Source organism: Sus scrofa, chromosome 6, assembly GCF_000003025.6.
Source record: "Sus scrofa isolate TJ Tabasco breed Duroc chromosome 6, Sscrofa11.1, whole genome shotgun sequence".
Lineage (NCBI taxonomy): Eukaryota > Metazoa > Chordata > Mammalia > Artiodactyla > Suidae > Sus > Sus scrofa.
The window spans coordinates 149,809,176-149,829,195 of record NC_010448.4 but is presented as its reverse complement, the minus strand read 5'-3'; the positions used below and the strand labels follow the sequence as shown (position 1 = coordinate 149,829,195).

At 36.2% G+C, this 20,020-nt stretch overlaps 1 protein-coding gene across 10 annotated transcripts in view; it reads right to left on the bottom strand.

The window, feature by feature from the left end:
* The window catches only part of DOCK7 (dedicator of cytokinesis 7), a 226,479-nt gene that overhangs the window by 142,658 nt on the left and 63,801 nt on the right, over nt 1-20,020 (bottom strand). For all 10 annotated transcript variants that reach the window (XR_002345166.1, XM_021096552.1, XM_021096544.1 and 7 more), the window contains exons 11-14: nt 17,671-17,836; nt 13,396-13,538; nt 8,940-9,033; nt 8,103-8,265 (exon numbers count right to left, since the gene is read on the bottom strand). Coding sequence is in view for 9 of the 10 variants with exons in the window: in XM_021096552.1 (XP_020952211.1) it covers nt 8,103-8,265; nt 8,940-9,033; nt 13,396-13,538; nt 17,671-17,836 (566 nt within the window). In the remaining variant the exon portion in view is untranslated. The remainder of the gene's footprint in view (nt 1-8,102; nt 8,266-8,939; nt 9,034-13,395; nt 13,539-17,670; nt 17,837-20,020) is intronic.

The following is a 20,020-nucleotide window of genomic DNA, read 5'->3' as shown; positions in this document are numbered from 1 at the left end:
CTTTTAGAGATTTTTTTTCTAAGCTGTATGATAACCATAAAAATTGGAAGCAATAGGTGTTAAGTAACAGGAAATCTGTCATTTTCAAAATACAGTTCTCTCCTTTATGGTTTCTTACTTGTCAAATGTTTGTGTCAATTATGTCCATTCATTCTCCCTCTATTCTTTTTCACCCCTTGAGATGCTTTAAAATATACTCAATTTACTACGAAATATAAATATAATGTGTAAATATTTCCTTGAAACTCACGTTAAAAATGCCTGGGGTTCCCATTGTGGCTCAGCTGGTTAAGAATCCAACAGAGTGTCCGTTAGGATGTGGGTTCAATCCCTGGCCTCGCTCAGTGAGTTAAGGATCTGGCACTGCTGCAAGCTGCAGCATAGGTCGCAGGTGAGGTTCTGATCTGGCATTGCTGTGGTTCTGATTGTAGGCCGGCAGCTGCAGCTCCAATTTGACCCCTAGCCCAAGGAACTTCCTTATGCCACATGTGTGGCCCTTTAAAAAAAAAAAAAAAAAAAAGAATAAATAAAAATGCTTAAATTGGTTTTTTTCCAGATACAAACTGAACCCTATGGAAAGTCAGCTCTGTCATCTATAAAACAGGGATAATCAAATTGGCTCTGCGCAGGCTGCTATGCAGAATTATTGAACTAATGGCTATACATAAACTAAAAGTGTCAACTTTCTTTTCTTTTTTAAACAATATTCCATGGCGAAAAGTACACATACAGATTAGATAATGCCCACTAGCATGCATCACCAGAAATTATGGCTTACCCTGAAATGCGCCTCAGAAGGGAGAAAGAATTCTTCTAGCTCTGAACTGAGTTAGAAGAATATTATCATGAGCCAATACAATTCAGTCAGCAAATACTTATATAATTTTATGTAAAAATTTTATATCTCTGTGTTAGCTGATATCTGTTGAGTTTGTCATATACCCCTTCTGTCATTTTAAAATTATTTCTATGTATGCTAGATTTTCTAGACATGTATTTTTTTAATTATAAATTCCTAAAAACATAAGCTGTCTGAGACTAAAGAAATTTAACAGTACTAAGCAGAATAAGCAAACAAATGACATAGTATTCAGGTTTCACTAAGCATTGAAGGACAAAGTAATAATACAAGGCAGAACACAAGTGACTTTCATAACCTCCCTTTTTAATTTTTGTTGGGGGGGGTGGGGCCTTATGGCACATGGATTTTCATGCTCAGGGATCTGAGCCACAGTTGCACCTAGGCCGCAGCTGTGGCAACACCAGATCCTTAACCCACTGTGCTGGGCCAGGGATCAAACCTGTGTCCCAAAGCTCCCAAGACGCCACTCATCCTGCTGTGCAACAGCAAGAATTCCTCCTCCTTTTTGAAAATCATTCTCTTATACAATTATACTCCCAAAGTCCATATGCTTATGCTTTCAAACCAATCTCTCAAGTTTTGTAATAACTGGGTAAATATAATCTAATTAAGCCAATGATAATAATAATATCTCACTTCTGTTGAGCATTTAATATGTGCCAGGTACTCTGCAAAAAGCTTATGTATACACACATGCATCTACACAAATTCCTAAATATAGATACTTTTATCATCCTAATGTTTTTTTTTAATAATTTTATTTTATTATTTTATTTTTTATTTTTTGTCTTTTTGCTATTTCTTGGGCCATTCCCACGGCATGTGGAGATTCCCAGGCTAGGCGTCCAATCGGAGCTGTAGCCACCGGCCTACAACAGAGCCACAGCAACATGGGATGCAAGCCGCGTCTGCAACCTACACCACAGCTCACGGCAACACTGGATCGTTGACCCACTGAGCAAGGTCAGGGATCGAACTCACAACCTCATGGTTCCTAGTCAGATCTGTTAACCACTGAGCCACAACAGGAACTCTTTCTTTACACATTCAATGAATTGTTTTTTAAAAAGACTTTTACCTACATTACTTTCACTAATACTGTCTGGGATGAGTGTTAGCTCTGTAATCAATAGAGTGTTTAGATATAGTCCAAACTAAAGGCATTGAGATATGCTAAAAGCTCTCTCAAGATCATTCTCAAGCTTCAAGATCATTATCAAGCTAACATACTATGGATTTTATTTATTAGTTATTTTAGGGTCATAGGTGTCCCATATGGAAGTTCCCAGGCTAGGGGTTGAATAGGAGCTGCAGCTGCTGGCCACAGCCACAGCCACAGCCCCCCGGGATCCTAGCTGCATCTATGCCACAGCACATGGCAACGCCAGATCCTTAACCCACTGAGCGGCACCAGGGATAGAACTTGCATTTTAATGGATACGAGTCAGATTTGTTTTCTGCTGGGCCACAACGGAACTCCCCGGATTTATTCTTATACTTGAAAACTTTACTCTCAGATTAGAAAATAATAGTTTTTGGATAATCAATCACCCTTACTGATGCTACACACTTTAAAATGATAAAGCATTCACTCATAAAAACCAAACTCAAACAAATGTTGTCATCAATAGCTACTAATACATGTTTATACAATTCTGATAAACTCAGAGCAAAACCATACTAACTTGTAATTGAAAAAACCCACTTAAATCATTTGGCAGATTAACTTTTCCACCCCCTTCAGATACATTAAAACTGGACACATACTTGAGAAAAAACGATGTTATGTTTTTGGTACAATGTTTTCTCACTTGGCATAAGGACTCTACCCAACTTCTGTTCAAGTTCTATAATGTGTCTAGATTTTCTATTTCTTCAGAGACATTATTTCACAGACATTAATACTTTAGGATGCAATTTCTATCAGGTATTATGCCTAGGTCAATTGTAAGACATTTTTAAAAAGTATTAAACAAGAATAAATGCACATGTTGAGGCAAATAATAAAGTAAATAAAGGAGTCTACCTGCCTTAATAAAAACGTAGCAACCAATTATCTAGCAATAAGAAATTTTAATTTCATTCATATTGCATATAATTATAAATACTGAATATACTACCATCCCAAAGGATGAAAAAAAAAGATAATTAGAAGATCTGGATTCAATTACAAATTAGTTTTTTAATCCTGGCCTTATTTTTCCTACCTATAAGTAGAATAAATAACAATACTGCCAGAACAGATTATTGTGAAACTGAGTAAATTAAAGGAAAATAAAACAATTTACATATTCTACAGCATTAAATGAACACTGTCACATCAGCACATCACCTGACAGTTCAGAACATCAGGGATAAAGAAAACAGCTCCAAAAAAGCATTCAGAGGAAAAATAAGATACAATAAAAGGACTAACAACCATGAACAATGCAAAGGTTAAGGGCACCGCACTCTGCAGTTGAAAATCTGTACATAACATATAGTCAGCACTGTGCATATGGAGTCCCTCCACATCTGTGGCTCTGCATCCACTGACTCAGCCAACTGCGGACTGTGCAGGGCTGTAGGACTGACTAGTGAAAAAAATCCTCCTGTAAATGGACCTGCACAGTTGAAATCTGCGTTGTTCAAGGGTCAACTGTATACTAACTACTCGAAAGCATCAGTTAAAGCCAGAAGACAGGTTGCATCTTGTTTTCAAAATTCTGACAGAAAATGATTTACAATCAGAATTTTACATTCAGTAAAACAATTCCAGGAGTTCCCGTCGTGGCGCAGCGGAAATGAATCCAACTAGGAACCATGTGGTTGCGAGTTCGATCCCTGGCCTTGCTCAGTGGGTTAACACCACGCAGCTCAGATCTGGCGTTGCTGTGGCTGTGGCGTAGGCCAGTAGCTATAGCTCTGATTAGACCCCTAGCCTGGGAACCTCCATGTGCTGCAGGTGCGGCCCTAAAAAGACCTAAAACAAAACAAAACAAAAAACCCTAACAATTCTGGAGTAAGAATAAAATAAATTTGCAGTCAGACATTAAAGGCCTCAAAACATTTACTCCTATATAACCTAAAGTAGGAAGATACTGAGGGCTCTTGGTATAATGAGTAAACCAAGAAAGAAAAATACATAGGAAACAAAATGTAATCATTCTTAATAATATCAAAATACCAAATCTTTCAGGTCAAGTAGAGAAGGACACTAGATATGCAAGCATTTTAGTATGATTTCTATATATTATTTCATTAATCAAATATTTTTATGTACTTTTTATATAACATTTAAAATTTTTAATCCTTCTACAACTTCACGAAGTACATATCATTTTCCCCATTTTACAGATGAGAACACTGGGTTTGAAGGAAATGGGGTCAACTTTTTTTATTTTGTCATGAAAAGAAACTTAATCAAAAGGCAATTATATGTTAATGTGTCTATTTGATATCTAAAAGCACACAGATATATAGATTCACGTATATTTCCCAGCTGCCCTGAATAATTATGCCTTAGCTAACTGGCTGCTGTCCTCTGATTTCTGCTTATCTGTTCTCTTCTTTTAAAAAAGCATTTAAAATATTTTCCAATACATTATAATTATACTCATTTCAAAATAAAAATGTGACAAAGAAGAAAAAAATATAGGAAATAAGAAATCCACTGCAAAAGAAATGCAAAGAGAATTTCTAGGAAAATGGTGAATAGGCTCTAAGATGACAACTGTAGAATAAGCCTAGCGAGCCTAGAAAACTTCTCTGCCATAGTAACTTATAATTTAGGTGTAAAGGAACTGAGGAAGGTCCAAAAAAGGAAATGATTGATTATATGATGTATTTTACTGTATTGCAAGAAGCTTTACAGAGAGGACAAGAGTATTTCTTCTCTGGATTTATGCAAGTATACATATTTTCTTAAGAGGGAGGATATAAGTTAAATCTTCATATTTCATAGCAGTTAATAAATATTTAAAATTTTAAAAATCAATAAATAGCAGCATGAACATGTTATTTAGAAACAAAGTATAGAAGTTTTCAAAGAAGGAGCAAAAACGAGTTACTAGTGATTGACAATAAAGATTAGACATCACAGCAGGGAAAGGTTGGTAGAAATAAGATGAAAGACCTCTGTTTTTAACTTTAAGCCTTATGGCACTATGTGAACTTAAGGTATAATCGTACAATTCTTTTTAAAAATATAAATATATAAACACTGCTGCGTGACACTGGGAACTATATCTAGTCACTTATGACAGAGCATGATGGAGGAATGTGAGAAAAAGAATGTATATATGTATGTGTGACTGGGTCACCTTGCTATACAGCAGAAAATTGACAGAACACTGTAAACCAGCTATGATGGAAAAAATAAAAATCATTTTTAAAATAAATAAATAATAGACAAATAACAAAGATAAGAGGAAAATAAAAGATCCTTCAGGAGTTCCTGTCGTGGCGCAGTGGTTAATGAATCCGACTAGGAACCATGAGGTTGAGGGTTCGGTCCCTGCCCTTGCTCAGTGGGTTAACGATTCGGCGTTGCCATGAGCTGTGGTGTAGGTCGCAGACATGGCTCGGATCCTATGTTGCTGTGGCTCTGGCGTAGGCCAGTGGATATAGCTCCGATTAGACCCCTAGCCTGGGAACCTCCATATGCCACGGGAGCGGCCCAAGAAAAGGCAAAAAGACAAAAAAAAAAAAAAAAAAAGAAAAAATCCTTCAAAGTTCCCAATTTCCCTGTCTCTGAAATAATCCAAGCAGAGGCAAGATAGATAAATATAAGTTAGGAATGTTCTCCGTGAGATTCCTGTTCTAGATAAGAGGTACAACTGATAGGTTCTAAACTGTCAAATACAAACTTAGATTGTATAATTACTTCTTTACTCCATGTCGTTTTAGGTAGTCATACACATACACACACACATGTGCATAAAATTTATAAGAACATATTTGTATCATTTGTTTCTTTTTAAAGTAGTATATATTTTCTTTAGTCTATCTTCCAAAATTTTACTCACACAAAGTGCCAATCGCATGCAAAGCTTTGTGCTCTGTACCCTCACAAGAGAAGACAGGTATTATCATCTTATATTTTATTAATAAAACTAAATGCCAATGAATTAGCTTGTTCTAAGTTACCAAACAGTAAACACTGGAGTCAGAAATCACATCCATAACTATTCAACTCTCAATTCCATTCTCACACCACTGTACAGTTTCTTTCCTTTTTTTTTTTTTTTGGTCTTTGGTCTATTTAGGGCTGGACCCACGGCATGTGGAGGCTTCCAGGTTAGGGGTCAAATTAGAGCTGTAGCTGCCGGCCTAGGCCACAGCCACAGCAATGCGGGATCCAAACTGCGTCTGCGACCTACACCACAGCTCACGGCAACGCTGGTTCCTTAACCCACTGAGCAAGGCCAGGGATCAAACCTGCATGCTCATGAATACTAGTCGGGTTCATTAACCACTGAGCCATGATGGAAACTCCCACCACTGTACAGTTTCTCATTTAACTCACTAAATAAATATTTACTGTGTGCTCTCCAGATGCTAGCACACTATTCCAAATGCTGAAGATAAAAGTAGTAAACAAAGCAGACAAGCCCCTGCCCTTTACAGTAATTACATTCTAATGAAAGAGAGAAAACGTGATCATTTAACTGCATAATAGAACTCCAGATAATGATAAATACAAGGAAAGATACAAAGTTGGAGGAAGGAAACGGTTATTTTTAGTTAGCTGAGGAGAGCGACCTTTAGGCAGATAGATGTCTGAATAAGGAATCAAGCTATGTGACAAGCAAAGAGAAGAAAAAAACAATCATAGTCAGAATTTTGTTTATTCAAGGATAAATAAAAAAGGCCACTGAAGCTAAGTTAAAATGAGCAAGGAAGAGATTGGAAGGATATGAAGTTAGAGAAAGACAGGAGCCAGATCATGCAGTCTTAAAGATTGCTATGAAAAATTGTTTCTTTTTATGCTTGTAATAGAAGTCATGGAGGGCTTTAGACAGACGAATGAATGATCTAATTTATATCCTTTAAAAATCTCTCTGGCTACAACACTGCAAACTGACTGAGGCAAGGTAAAAATAAAACCAAATTTTAAAAGGTATAGTAAAATTCAAGAGCAGCAGCTGTCCAATATTCTAGCCTCCAGTCCCCTGTGACCATTTGAAATGCGGCTCATCCGAATTGAGATGTGCTTTAAGTATAAAATACACACCAGATTTTGAAAATTTCTAGGAGTAAAGAAAAGTAAAATAATTTTTATTTATTACATGCTAAAATTATACTATTTCAGATATACACAGTTAATAACAATTAAAATTAATTTCACTTGTTTCATTTTATTTTTTAATGTAGCAACTATACAATTTTAAATTACAAATGTGGTTCTCATTTTATTTCTATTTGACAGTGCTGATTTGAATGGTGACTTGACTAAAATTTTAAAGGTAGAGGAAGTAAAGCCTATTGGATTTGGGATTCATTCTAAAGAAGAGCCTACAAAACTTCTTAGAGGAGTAAATGTAAGGAATAACGAATGAAAGGAGAGAAATCATTTTGATTCCAAAAATTTTGGCCTCGGGAACTGGGTAAATGGTAAAATATACTAAGATTGGGAAGTCTAGGTATAAACTTAGGTCTGAGCTACACTGTTGGATACCCCAACAGACAGGTCAAGTCATGGTCTCAGTATTTACAAATAAAGGAAGCCTCACTCATCAACAGTACATGTAAATGGAGTTATGCAGTAAGAGGTTGTTGGACAGGCATTTTGGCTAAAACGCCTGTTCAACAACCTCTTATGACCAAATATTGTTGACTAATGGTTAGAACATAGTGTATATAAATTTGATTCATTGAAATGCTGGATTTTATACTAAGAAGCACATCTGAAGAAATACAGTAACTAGGAGTTCAAATGTTTTAGCCCAACAAACCCACAATTTAAATGCCCCAACACAGTATAGTATAACTTCTCTATCCCTCAGTTTACTCACTTCTAAAATGAAGGTAATACCTACCTCAAGCTATGAGGATTAAATAAGATAATGTATGTAAAGTAATTAACATTATACCTGTGGCAGAGTAAAAGCTTAATACAGTACAGCTATTAATAAAATCAAGTAGTAAGAAAGGGAAAAAGTAATAAAGCTGCAAAAGGTTTTTGAAGAGTTTCACTCCACATGAACGTTTTAATATAGAGTATCTTATTTCAGAATTTTCCAGAAGTAAAATGTGTTACCTGTACGTGGTGTTTGGAACATAGACATCTCTCGCAGGAAACTCCAAAATTTCTCTGGTAGGTCTAACTCGACTGTCAGGGTAAAGCTTCACTTGAAGCAGCTCTGGGGTTAGGCAATAATGGGGATTTTCAGGTGCAGGAGAAATGTCTATCTTCAGCTGAGCTGCATATAAAAATATAAAAACAAGTAAATAGAATAACAATTTCACACGAAAAATATTTCTGGAAGGATTTAGATCCTATGTTTGCAAAAACTCTGGGAAGAAACCAAAACTGGTTATCATCTCAGACCTCTAAATTATTTCATCTTACTAAGTCTTAAGCTGATAAATTACTCAGAGATATAAATACATAAAATAATAAATGCTTACCAAATGAATGAATCGAAAGAAAGGAGGAAGAAAAAAAGAAAAAAACAGAAAGAGAGATCTAGCATAGAAACAAAGCAACATTTCTAAGATTAAATGATTTAGTTTAAAGCTGGTAGACTTCAAAACAGTTATACTCTGCAATGGTATGCTGTGACCATATGATGAAATCAGTTTCTGAATATTTACCACTCCATGTATTTTTTTTCCCTCAAGGAAATAATTTTAAGTCACATTATCATTCATCATTCTCATTTCAGCACTCAAATTATCAAAGGTACTGAATCCTGCATCCAAACTGTTAGGCCACATGAGAATAGAATAATGAGATGAAGAAGACGGAAGGTGATGAGCAGAGAAAGACATATGGGCCACATAAGTGAAAAAAAAAGAATACATAGTTACAAAAAAGTACAATTACTCGTGATGATAACAGTTGTCATCATGCCTACGTGAAATTTTAAAATACCTGTAATAGGTCTCAGTCTCCGTAAAACAGAAGACGGCCTTCTCATATCAGCAAGGAATTTGTACAGATCTTCATCACTTAAACGATCTCCTTCCTGATTTTAAAAACAGAGGAAAAATATTTGATTAAAAGAATAGACTGAAAATAAATTGATATTGCCTATGAATAATCTGGACCTTCTTCTTCCAATTTGTACTGGATGAAAACGAAAATTAAATGAATATAATTATGACTAAAAACAAATACACTAATTTCGGAGTTCCCCCTGTGGTTCAGTGGGTTAAGGACCCAACCTAGTTCAGTGAGGATACGGGTTTGACCCCTGGCCTTGCTCAGTGAGTTGAATTTCTGGCATTGCTGCAAACTGTGGTGCAGGTTGTGGATGCAGCTAAGATCTGGTGTGGTTGTGGCGTATGCCTCAGCTGTAGCTCCGATTCCACCTCTAGCCTGGGAGCTTCCATATGTCACAAGCACAGCCATAAAAAGAATAAATAAATAAATAAATAAAGTCAACTTATTTTCTTCTTTCTATGTTTTCAAGTTTTATTAAGAGTTATATTGCTATCTATTTTTTTAATTTTATATATTTATTTACAGCCTATTATCTGTTTATAAAGTACTATAGGACACTAAAACACAGTAAAATCAACACAAGTTAGGAGTAGATTAAAAAAAAAGACAAATAAGAAAATAAATTTAAAACAGAAATATACATATACCACACACACACAACACATATATGACAGTCCTGTAAATTTGTTACACTTGAATTTTTATTTCTCTTTTCAACACTGCATCATCAGATTTACTAAATGCAAAATACAGAGCTCTGGAGCTTTCTGGTGGCCTAACAGTTAAGGATCCAGCATTGTCACTGATGTGGCTCAGGTCACTGCTGTGGCATGGGGTTGATCCCTGCCCAAGAACTCCCACGTGCTCTGGGCACAGCCAAAAAAAATAGAGAGAGCATGGGCTAAATTTGAAAAACAAAAGACGTAACAAGAAAAAACTACTCTTAAGGAAAAAGACATGCTGATAATAACACCAAAAAGAAAACTCTAAAAAGACCTCAATCAGTGGGAAAAGAGACAAACAAAAAACCAAACCATATCTAGTTAACAAAAATTTTCAATGTACGGAAATATTTTTTCTTACAGTTAAAATAAGTAGAAAATTATTTTACTCTTTTATTCAAGAGTCCATCTTTGGATTTTATTAATCCACACCTCCTACATTTGACATCTTATTGTTTTTAATGCACAAAGTTCACTGCTGTCTTTTTATTTCATTTTGTAATGAACATATTTAAGGCTCCTTTATATCTGTGAGCTCACTTTGAGCCAAATACAATTTGTTCACTACTGTATTCTAAACAGAATACAGAATTGCTTTTATTTTATCCCATTATTTTAAAAAGTGATTTTTAATTTCTAAGTAGTTGGAGATTTTTGTTAATACTTTTATAAATGGCTCTTAGTTTTACTGAGTTATGAAGCTTTCTTTCAGTGGACCTAATATACAATTATTATGTTTCATCAGTTGCTAAAACAATATATTCTCTCCTTTTGAGTACAGAATTAATTCAGATCTTTAAATGGTCCTGATTTATAATACATTCAGATTATCTCACAACTCAATTATTTTCATCTACTTAACCTGTTAAATTGATTAGACTAATGGCCTCCGTTCTTTACTCCCGGTCTGTATGCGTGCCTTTTGTTTAGTGGGACTTAATTTCCTCTCCTAGTCTTGACCATGTGACTTCCTGTAGCCAGTAAGCAAACATGACAGAGACTTGAAAAATATTTGCATAAATAAGCTTGCCCTCTGTCTTGAACTTCTGCCACTGCTACAAGAGCATAACCACGTTAGCCTTGCAAAAAGATAAGAGTGGAAATTGAGAGACATGGAAAAGGTCTGAACCATTTCAGTTTTCCCAGCAGATGTCAGTCTAGATCAGCTGACCCCAGTCAATTCCCAAACACGTGAATAAACCTGACATTCACTCCTCCACAGTGTTTACTGCTGTATACTCCTGAAGCAACAGATAACGTCCCTGCTTGTCAACAAACAGAACAAATGTCCTTAAAACCAACAAATGGATTTAATTTTAGTTTTATTTATTTTTTGTCTTTTTGTCTTTTCAGGGCTGCGGCATAGGGAGGTTCCCAGGCTAGGGGTTGAATTGTAGCTGTAGCTGCTGGCCCACCCCACATCCACAGCAATACCAGATCCAAGCCTCATCTGTGACCTACACCATAGTTCATGGAAATGCTGGATCCTTAACCCACTGACCAAGGCCAGGGATCAAACCCGAGTCCTCATGGATACTAGTTGGGTTCATTAACCACTAAGCCACAACAGGAACTCCAATTTTGTTTTTAAATCTTTACATAGTTCTAATAATTTTGGCTTGACACTCCAAATCTATACATAAACACTCTTGATTACTATATCCCAATCGTGGGTATCTTATTGATATCTTATCGATTTAAAAAAAGGCCTTCGTATCTCATTCACTTGTACCTTGAATTCTATTTTATCAAAATTGTAATCTCTACTTTTTCTTAATTTGCACTTGCCTGATACATAATATTCTAGCTATTTAAAAATACTTTAAAATCATATATGTTAATAGTTAAAAAATACAGAATACAAAAGTCAAGAGAAAGTGCTTTTCATTGCTGCAATATTTCTAGCAATATTAAGTTTTTATAATCACTTTGTTGCAGTGTTCAGTTAACCAGTCTCCAACACAGTGTCCAGAACATGATGAATGCTCAAAAAATATTTATTGGGTATGTAGGCAAGCTGAAAAAAATGAAAAAATAGCTGTGGAAACAGCAGCAGAATTGATATACCAGTTGAATAAGGAGAGAGAGAGAGAAATGTCATAGCTATAAGTCTGTGTCACTGTATGAAGTCGATCTACTGCCCTGTTTCCACAGCTAAATTTGGCCTATCACCTCAACTAAGCAACACTATGGCCTTTTCTAGACTCCTCCTTGCACTATTTTCCATAATAAAAAGACACTTACCACTTCAGACCCTTCTCATCTGCTTTATTTTCCATTTTTGAGTCTCTTAGAGCAGCTGCCTATGAATGCTGCTAATCCATAAATGTGAGAAGGACTTCAAGTAGACGGCCACTTGTCAATTCATAATACATCCTGCCCTAAGCCCTTGTCCTCTAAAGTTGTAAGGTGTTACTATGCCAGGATTTTCTCCTATTATTTAGAATAATACCTCAGAATGAGGAATTTTGAACAATACTTAGCATTTTGCTTTGATCTGCTCCAAAGTACACGCATAGTACCCGACCCAGTTCGTCACACTAATAAAAATCTTCTCCCGTTCTTACGTGGTTCTGATCATCCGGTTACTTAAGACAGACTTTCAAAATTTTCTAATCTTGATTCAAAGTACCAAATTCATTTTACATCAAAATCCAGTAGCACATATACCACATATGCATATATATACAAGTATGCACACACACAAAAACTGAAGGGAAAAAAGTCTACTAAAGCAATATTTAACTTCACTAAGTGTAACGCACAGCATTTTTCTATTCCACTGGTATGTTTATTTTTTTTAAGCTGAGTGTTATCTACTAAATTTCCCTTACCATTAGTGGATCACGATCAGCATTTGAAAATTAATGATGTAACTAATGATTTGAAGGGGATATACTTGCAAAGAACAAAATATCTTTGATCAAGAACTTTTTGGACCTATAAACTCACCTATAAAAATAATGTTGAGGGAGTTCCCATCGTGGCGCAGTGGTTAACGAATCCGACTAGGAACCATGAGGTTGGGGGTTCGGTCCCTGCCCTTGCTCAGTGGGTTAACAATCCGGCGTTGCCATGAGCTGTGGTGTAGGTTGCAGATGCAGCTCGGATCCCACATTGCTGTGGCTCTGGTGTAGGCCGGCGGCTACAGCTCCAGCTCCAATTAGACCCCTAGCCTGGGAACCTCCATATGCCGCAGGACTGGCCCTCGAAAAGGCAAAAAGACAAAAAAAATAAATAAAAAAAAATAATGTTGACTACCAGCACATGAAAGTCCTATTCCATATACCACAGATGTGTATGTTAAGTCAAAAAAAAAAAAACTTGAATGGGGAGGACACGCTTACTCTAAAAAAATTCCTAAACCATCGATGCTTAAGAAAAGTTAAAATACTAAAATTAATAAATGGAATATAGATGTGGATGATTAATTCTGAGGCATTACTAAACAATTTCAACATTTTAAAAAACGTAACGATGAAACGACAGGTATGATGCTATTTTTTCTTATACTTTTAATTTTTTATTCTTTGTTCAACTTCTTGAAATCATAATCAATTATTGCATATACATGAACTACATATACAATTATGATCTTTCTGAAATCAAAATAAATTTACATACAAACAGCCCCCTAGATTTCCTCCATGACAGAACAATACCTGCTTAAAAAAATTTGTCACTGTGAGAGTAGCGGGTCGAAAGCTGGTCAAGTTACAAGCATCATCTCCACTTGTTGTCCTTTCAAGTGATCTTCTTCCAACAATACTAGAGTTCCTCCTCTCTGACCAAGACCCTTTTCGTTCTACCAAGGAAAAAAGTAAGATATTCATTTTCATAATATTTAAAATGTGTTTTAAATATGCTTCCCAAACACAGGGGGAAGAAAAACTGCTAAAGTTTAAAATTATCCTCTCAGCAGTGTGATTACAGTAAAAGAATTTCACTTCTAGAGAGATCAGGAAGGAAGCATTACACCTAAATCTTTATGTTCACTTTTAAAAATTCTCCAATATAAAATAAGTCTCTACCACACAAAGATTGTGCATATAAGTAAGCAAAGATGAGCTATGAAGGGCAGCAATAGAGGAATCATGTATTTACTAAGAAATATTCACACAAGGTAAATTTTAGCCATCATGTAATGGTCCCTCAGTCTTTGCATTTGCGTTTGAAACAGAATTTAAAATAGTTGCATTCGAAGTCTTTACAAGATAACCCTATTATTCAAAACCAATAAAGCAAGCATGCTGAAGATCAACAAGGAAATGGAAAACAAACAAAACTATAAATAAACTATACTCCACTAAGCAAAAGCAGAATATACATTCTCGCTCATAAGAAATTCTCCAAGACAGACTATACACTAAGATAGCAAACAAAATACAATAAATTCCAAGGGAATGCAATCATATAAAATATGTTCTCGAAGAACAGAGGAATTAAGCTATAAATCAATAGCAGAAGAACATCTGGGAAACTCATAAACATGTGGAAGTTCAGCACACTTTTTTTGGCCACACCTGTGGCATGTGGAAGTTCCCAGGCTAACGATAAAACCCACACCATAGCAGCAGCAGCAGCAGCAGCAGCAGCAGCAGCAGCAGCAGCAGCAGCAGCAGCAGCAGCAGCAGCAGCAACAGCAGCAACAGCAGCAACAAGATCCTTAATCTGCTACATCACAAAAGAACTCCAAGAACAAAATTTTTGAATAGCCAATGGACCAAAGAGGAAATAACACGGGAAGTTTAAAAACACTTAAGATAAAGGAAAATGAAAATACAAAATCCCCAAACATATATCACTAAAGAAGCACTCAGAGGGAAGGAAATTTACAGCTGTAAATATCTGTATTAAACAGGAAGAAAGATCTCAAATCAGTAACTTAAGCTTCCATCTTAAGAAATGAGAAAAAAAAAAGTGAAAATTAAACCAAAGCGAGCATTAGAAAGGATACCAAAAAAGACACCAGTTGAGTGGAAATAAATAAAATAGAAACTAGGAAACCAACGGGGAAAAAAAAAAAAAATGAGGTCAGAACTTCAGTTTTCAAAAAGATAAAACTTTTAAAACTTTATCCAAACTAATAAAGAAAAAACACATATAAACTCAAATTACTAGAATCAATAAAAGAGGGAACATCTCTACAGACCTAAGAGAGAAAAAGGATTATACTGCAATACTATGAATAACTGTAGGTCAACAGTTAGATAATAATTAGATAATATTGATGAAATGAACATATTTCTAGAAAGATACACAGTACTGAAACTGACTCAAGATCAAAGAGAAAATATGAATAGATCTAAAACAAGATATAAAATTAGTAATGCAAATACCACAAAGAAAAGAATTCACAACTGATTTCTATGAGACAGAGATATAAGAATGAAAAACTATAGACCAATATCCCTTAGGAATATAGAAACCAAAACTAAACAAAATACTATGAAACAGACTCTAACAACACATGTAAAAAATCATAAGCCATGACTAAGTGGGACTTTTCCCAGGAATGTAAGATTAGTTTAACATCCAAAACCAACCAATTAATGCAATACACTGTACTATAAGACTACAGGATAAACACCATGCATGTCTCCTAATAAAGACAAAACAAAATCCAAGATTCTTTCATGACCAAAAAAAAAAAAAAAAGACACTCAAAGTCAGGAATAGAAGGGAACTTCCTCAAACTACTAAATGACATCTATGAAAAACCTACAGCAATCATCATACTTGATGTTCAAAAAATAAATGCATGCCTCCTAAGGTGAGGAACAAGTGAGGATATCACCTCTTGCCACTTTTATTTAATATTGTGTAGGAGGTTCTAGTCAAAATAATTAGAAAATAAAAAGAAATAAAGACATTCAGATTGGAAAGGAAAAAGTAAACATTTTTATTTGCAAATGACATGATCCTGTATATAGAAAATCCTAACTAGAATAGAAAAAAGAACTGGAATAAACATGTTCAAAAAGGTTTCAAAGTACAAGATCAATATTCAAAAGCCAATTGTACTTCTATCACCAGAAAAACTATTGTGGCTCAGCAGTAATGAATCCAGCTAGTATCCATGAGGACACAGGTTCGATCCCTGGCCTTGCTCAGTAAATTAAGGATATAGCATTGCCGTGAGCTGTGGTGTACGTGCAGACATGGCTTGGTTCTGGTGTTGCTGTATCTGTGGTGTAGGCCGGCAGATACAGCTCCAATCCGATCCCTAGCCTGGGAACTTCCATATGTTGCATATGTGGCCCTAAAAATACAAAGAAAGAAAGAAAGAAGGAAGGAAGGAAGGAAGGAAGAAAGAAAGAAAGATTATGATAATGAAATAAAAATACAAAGAAAGAAAGAAAGAAGGAAGGAAGGAAGGAAGAAAGAAAGAAAGATTATGATAATGAAATAAAACTTAAGACAGCATCAAAAATCGATCAAACACTTGGACATACATTTAACAAGAGAATGGAAAGACTTGTAAACTTAAAACTACAAAAAACTGCTTAAAAAATATTTTAAAATCTAAATAAACGGAAAAACATTCCACAGGTTGGAAGACTTAATACTGTTAGGAGGGCAACAGTCCCCAAATTGATCTACAAAATCAATGTAATTCCTATAAAAATTCCAGCTGCCTTTGTGCAGAAATTAACAGCTGATCCTCAACTTCTTACAAAAATGCAAGACCCAAAAGAGTCAAAATGATCTTCAAAAAAAAAAAAAATTGGGAGTTCCCATTGTGGCTCATCGATAATGAACCCAACTAGTATACATGAGGATGAGGATTCAATCCCTGGTCTTGCTCAGTGGGTTAAGGATCCAGCATTGCCATGAGCTGTGTTGCATAGGCCACAGACGTGGCTCAGATCTGGTGCTGCTATGGCTGTGGCATAGGCCTGTGGCTACAGCTCTGACTCCACCCCTAGCCTGGGAACTTCTATATGCTGCAGGTGCGGCCCTAAAAAGACAAAAAAAAATTTGAAGACCCTCTACTCCCAACTGCATAACTTACTGCAAAGCAAAAATAATAAAGACGGTATGGAACTAGTATAAGCTTAGACATACATATCAGTGGAACAGAACTGAAAGTCCAGAAATAAAACCATAAAGCTATAGTCAATTAATTTTCAAAAAAAGAGTGCCAAGGAGTCTTTTCAACAAAAAGTGTTGGGACCACTAGCTACCTACATATAAAAAAAAATGAAGTTGGACCCCTCCCTCTTATCACGTACAAAAATTAACTCCTGTAAAAGACATAGAATTATCAATATTACCAGCAGTTTTATTTCTAGCTATATGTTCAAGAGAAATGAAAGCATATATTACATATACACACAAAAGCTTGTACTTGAATGTTCATTGCAGCATTATCCACAATAACCAAGTTGAAACCACCCAAATGTCTGTCAACCCAAATTGATAAACAGATAAGTAACACATGGTATACTCATATAAGGTACTATTATTCAGCAATAAAAAGAAATAAAATATTAATACGTGCTATAACATGGATAAAACTTTAAAACATTATGCTAAGTGAAAGAAGCTACTTACAAAAGACTACACATTGTGTAATTCTATTAACATGAAATGTTCAGCATAGGCAAATCAATACAGACCAAATAGGCTAGAGGTTAGTTAACTCTGGATTTAGGGATTTGGGGAGAATGCAGAGTTACTATTAATAAGGAGAAAAGTGTTCCAAAATTAGATTGCAGTAACAGTTGCGGAACCTTGCGAATATGCCAAAAAAAGAGAATTATACACCTTAAATGGGTAAATTGTACAAAATGTGAATTATATCACAACCTGTTCAAAAAAAAAAAAAAACCCACTTGGTGCCCCATTACACTGCAGACTTTACAAACAAAACAAGTCTATGTAATAAAAAAAAAATTATACATTCAGAAATATTTTACATAAAATATGCTTACCTCCAGTGCTTATTTCTACCTCTGTAGAATCTCTTTCCAAACTCCCAGCACTGCTAACAATATTCATTAAATGGATTGCAGTCCAAGCAAATGGCATGCGATACTTCCCAAGTCTTTGGCAAAACTGATCAGCTTGACTTTTCAGCTTCTCCAATTTTTCCTTATTCTACAAAACAAAGCTTTATACATTATATGATTATGCTCAAAGGAAATGAATTAAAGACTATTTCATAATATATAAAGATTGAAGGTTATATATTTATGAAGGTTAAGAATTCTCAATTCTCAGCAAAGATGGAAAAACAATTTGTACCTTTCAGAAATCAATAAACAGTGTATTATCTTAAACACCAAACAACTTCAATCAGTTCTATAAACATGTGTAAAAGTCTTTAAAATATCTGTTTGTTATGATCTGATGTTGGGAGAAAAGATAGCAAGTGTCAAACATGTTCATGTACTATCATATGAAAGGAAACAAAATCACATTCTAGTCATCAACTGCCAACTACAAAATATTCTAGGTTATGACTTGTTAAATTTTATTATTCTAAAGAGACTTCCAAGACGGCAGAGTAGTAAGACGTGAAGCTCATCTGCTCCCACAGATATGTCAAAAATACATCTACATGCAGATACCTGGTGATGCAGTAGGTTAAGGATCTGGCATTGTCATTGTTGTGGGTTCGATCACTGGCCTGGGAACTTTTGCATGTCATGAGTGCTGCCCCCACCCCCAAATACATCTAATATGGAACAATTCTCACAGAAAACCATCTACTAAATGCTGGCAAAAGACCTCAGACTTCTGAAAGAGCAAGAAAACCTCCAGATAACCAGATAGGACAAACAAAAAAAGAAAGTGAAAAAGGAATTGAGACGGGACCAATGCCCCTGGGAGAGAGCTGTGAAAGAAGAAAGGCTCCTCAACCCTAGGAAATCCCCTCGCCAGCAGGGAGATCAGCCTGGACAGAAGGGATTTCAGAGCCTCAGAGTAGAGCACAGAAACCAGTTCATAACAGCCAGAACAGAAACAGATCTGCACAGATGGATCATTGCCATTGCCCTATGCTCCCAAGCTGAGACACAAGTCCGCTGGTACAGGCAGGGGCTGGGGGCTGAAGCTCAGGCCTTGGAGATCAGTCCCAGGGAGAGGACTATGGATAGCTGTGTAGAAACAGCCTGAAGGGAAAAGAATCTGGGCAACTGAATCTGAGGGGAGTACACAGGAAACCCAGGTCGCCTCAGAAGCCAGGCACACTGTTTGGAGGTGTGCAAGGAGAGAAGTAGGACCCAAAATTACAGCCCTGTTTCCTGCAAGTGCTCTCAGGTGACAGGACACCACCTACAGGGTTGTAAGCTGCCTCATGACTTCTAGAGCCACCTTCCCCATCCCCACTGGACCCCAGGAATGGTCGTGACTGCCTCTGCTCCCATCCAGTACCCCAGGGGCACATATGGGCCACCACTGCCACAGAGAACCCCAGGACAGGACACCAGCCACTGCATCTGCATACCCACTGACAATGGGATAACGGCCAGCACACTCTGAGCTAAGAGGCAACAGGTATCCATACTAAAACAACCCGCATACCAAAAATAAAAAACCCACACAAGCTACAAAGACTCTCCTACATATAAATAGCCCTTCAAGACCACAGCAGACAATTGCTTCTCCTAAACTTACAGAAGAATTACAAGTAAAATGAAGAAGCAGAGGAACCATCAATGAAACAGAACTTACCAGTCTAACAGATATTGATTTCAAAAAGGAGATAGTGAAAATACTGAACAAAGAAAGGCTATTGACAAAAATGCAGAGTACTGTAAGAAATAATTATAAACTATAAAGAGGAACCAAGAAAAGTTAGAAAACTCATTTCCTGAGACAAAAGCCAAGCTAAAGGCAATGAATTAATAATACAAAGGAAAGAGTAAGTGACCTGAAAGAAAGAATAATGGAAATCACCAAGAAAAAAAGCCAAATACCAATAAATGAAAGCAATAAAAGAGACCTTGGGGATAACATAAAGCATGCCAATCTATGCATAACAGGGATTCCAGAAAAGAAAGAGAAAAGGGGATTGAAAATATATTTGAAGAAATTATGGGAGTTCCCGTCATGACTCAGTGGTTAACAAATCCGACTTGGAACCATGCGGTTGCAGGTTCAATCCCTGGCCATGCTCAGTGGGTTAAGGAACCAGCGTTGCCACAAGCTGTGGTGTAGGTCACAGACATGGCTTGGATCCCACGTTGCTGTGGCTCTGGCGTAGGCCAGCGGCTACAGCTCCAATTAGGCCCGTAGCCTGGGGACCTCCATATGCCATGGGAGCGGCCCTAGAAAAGG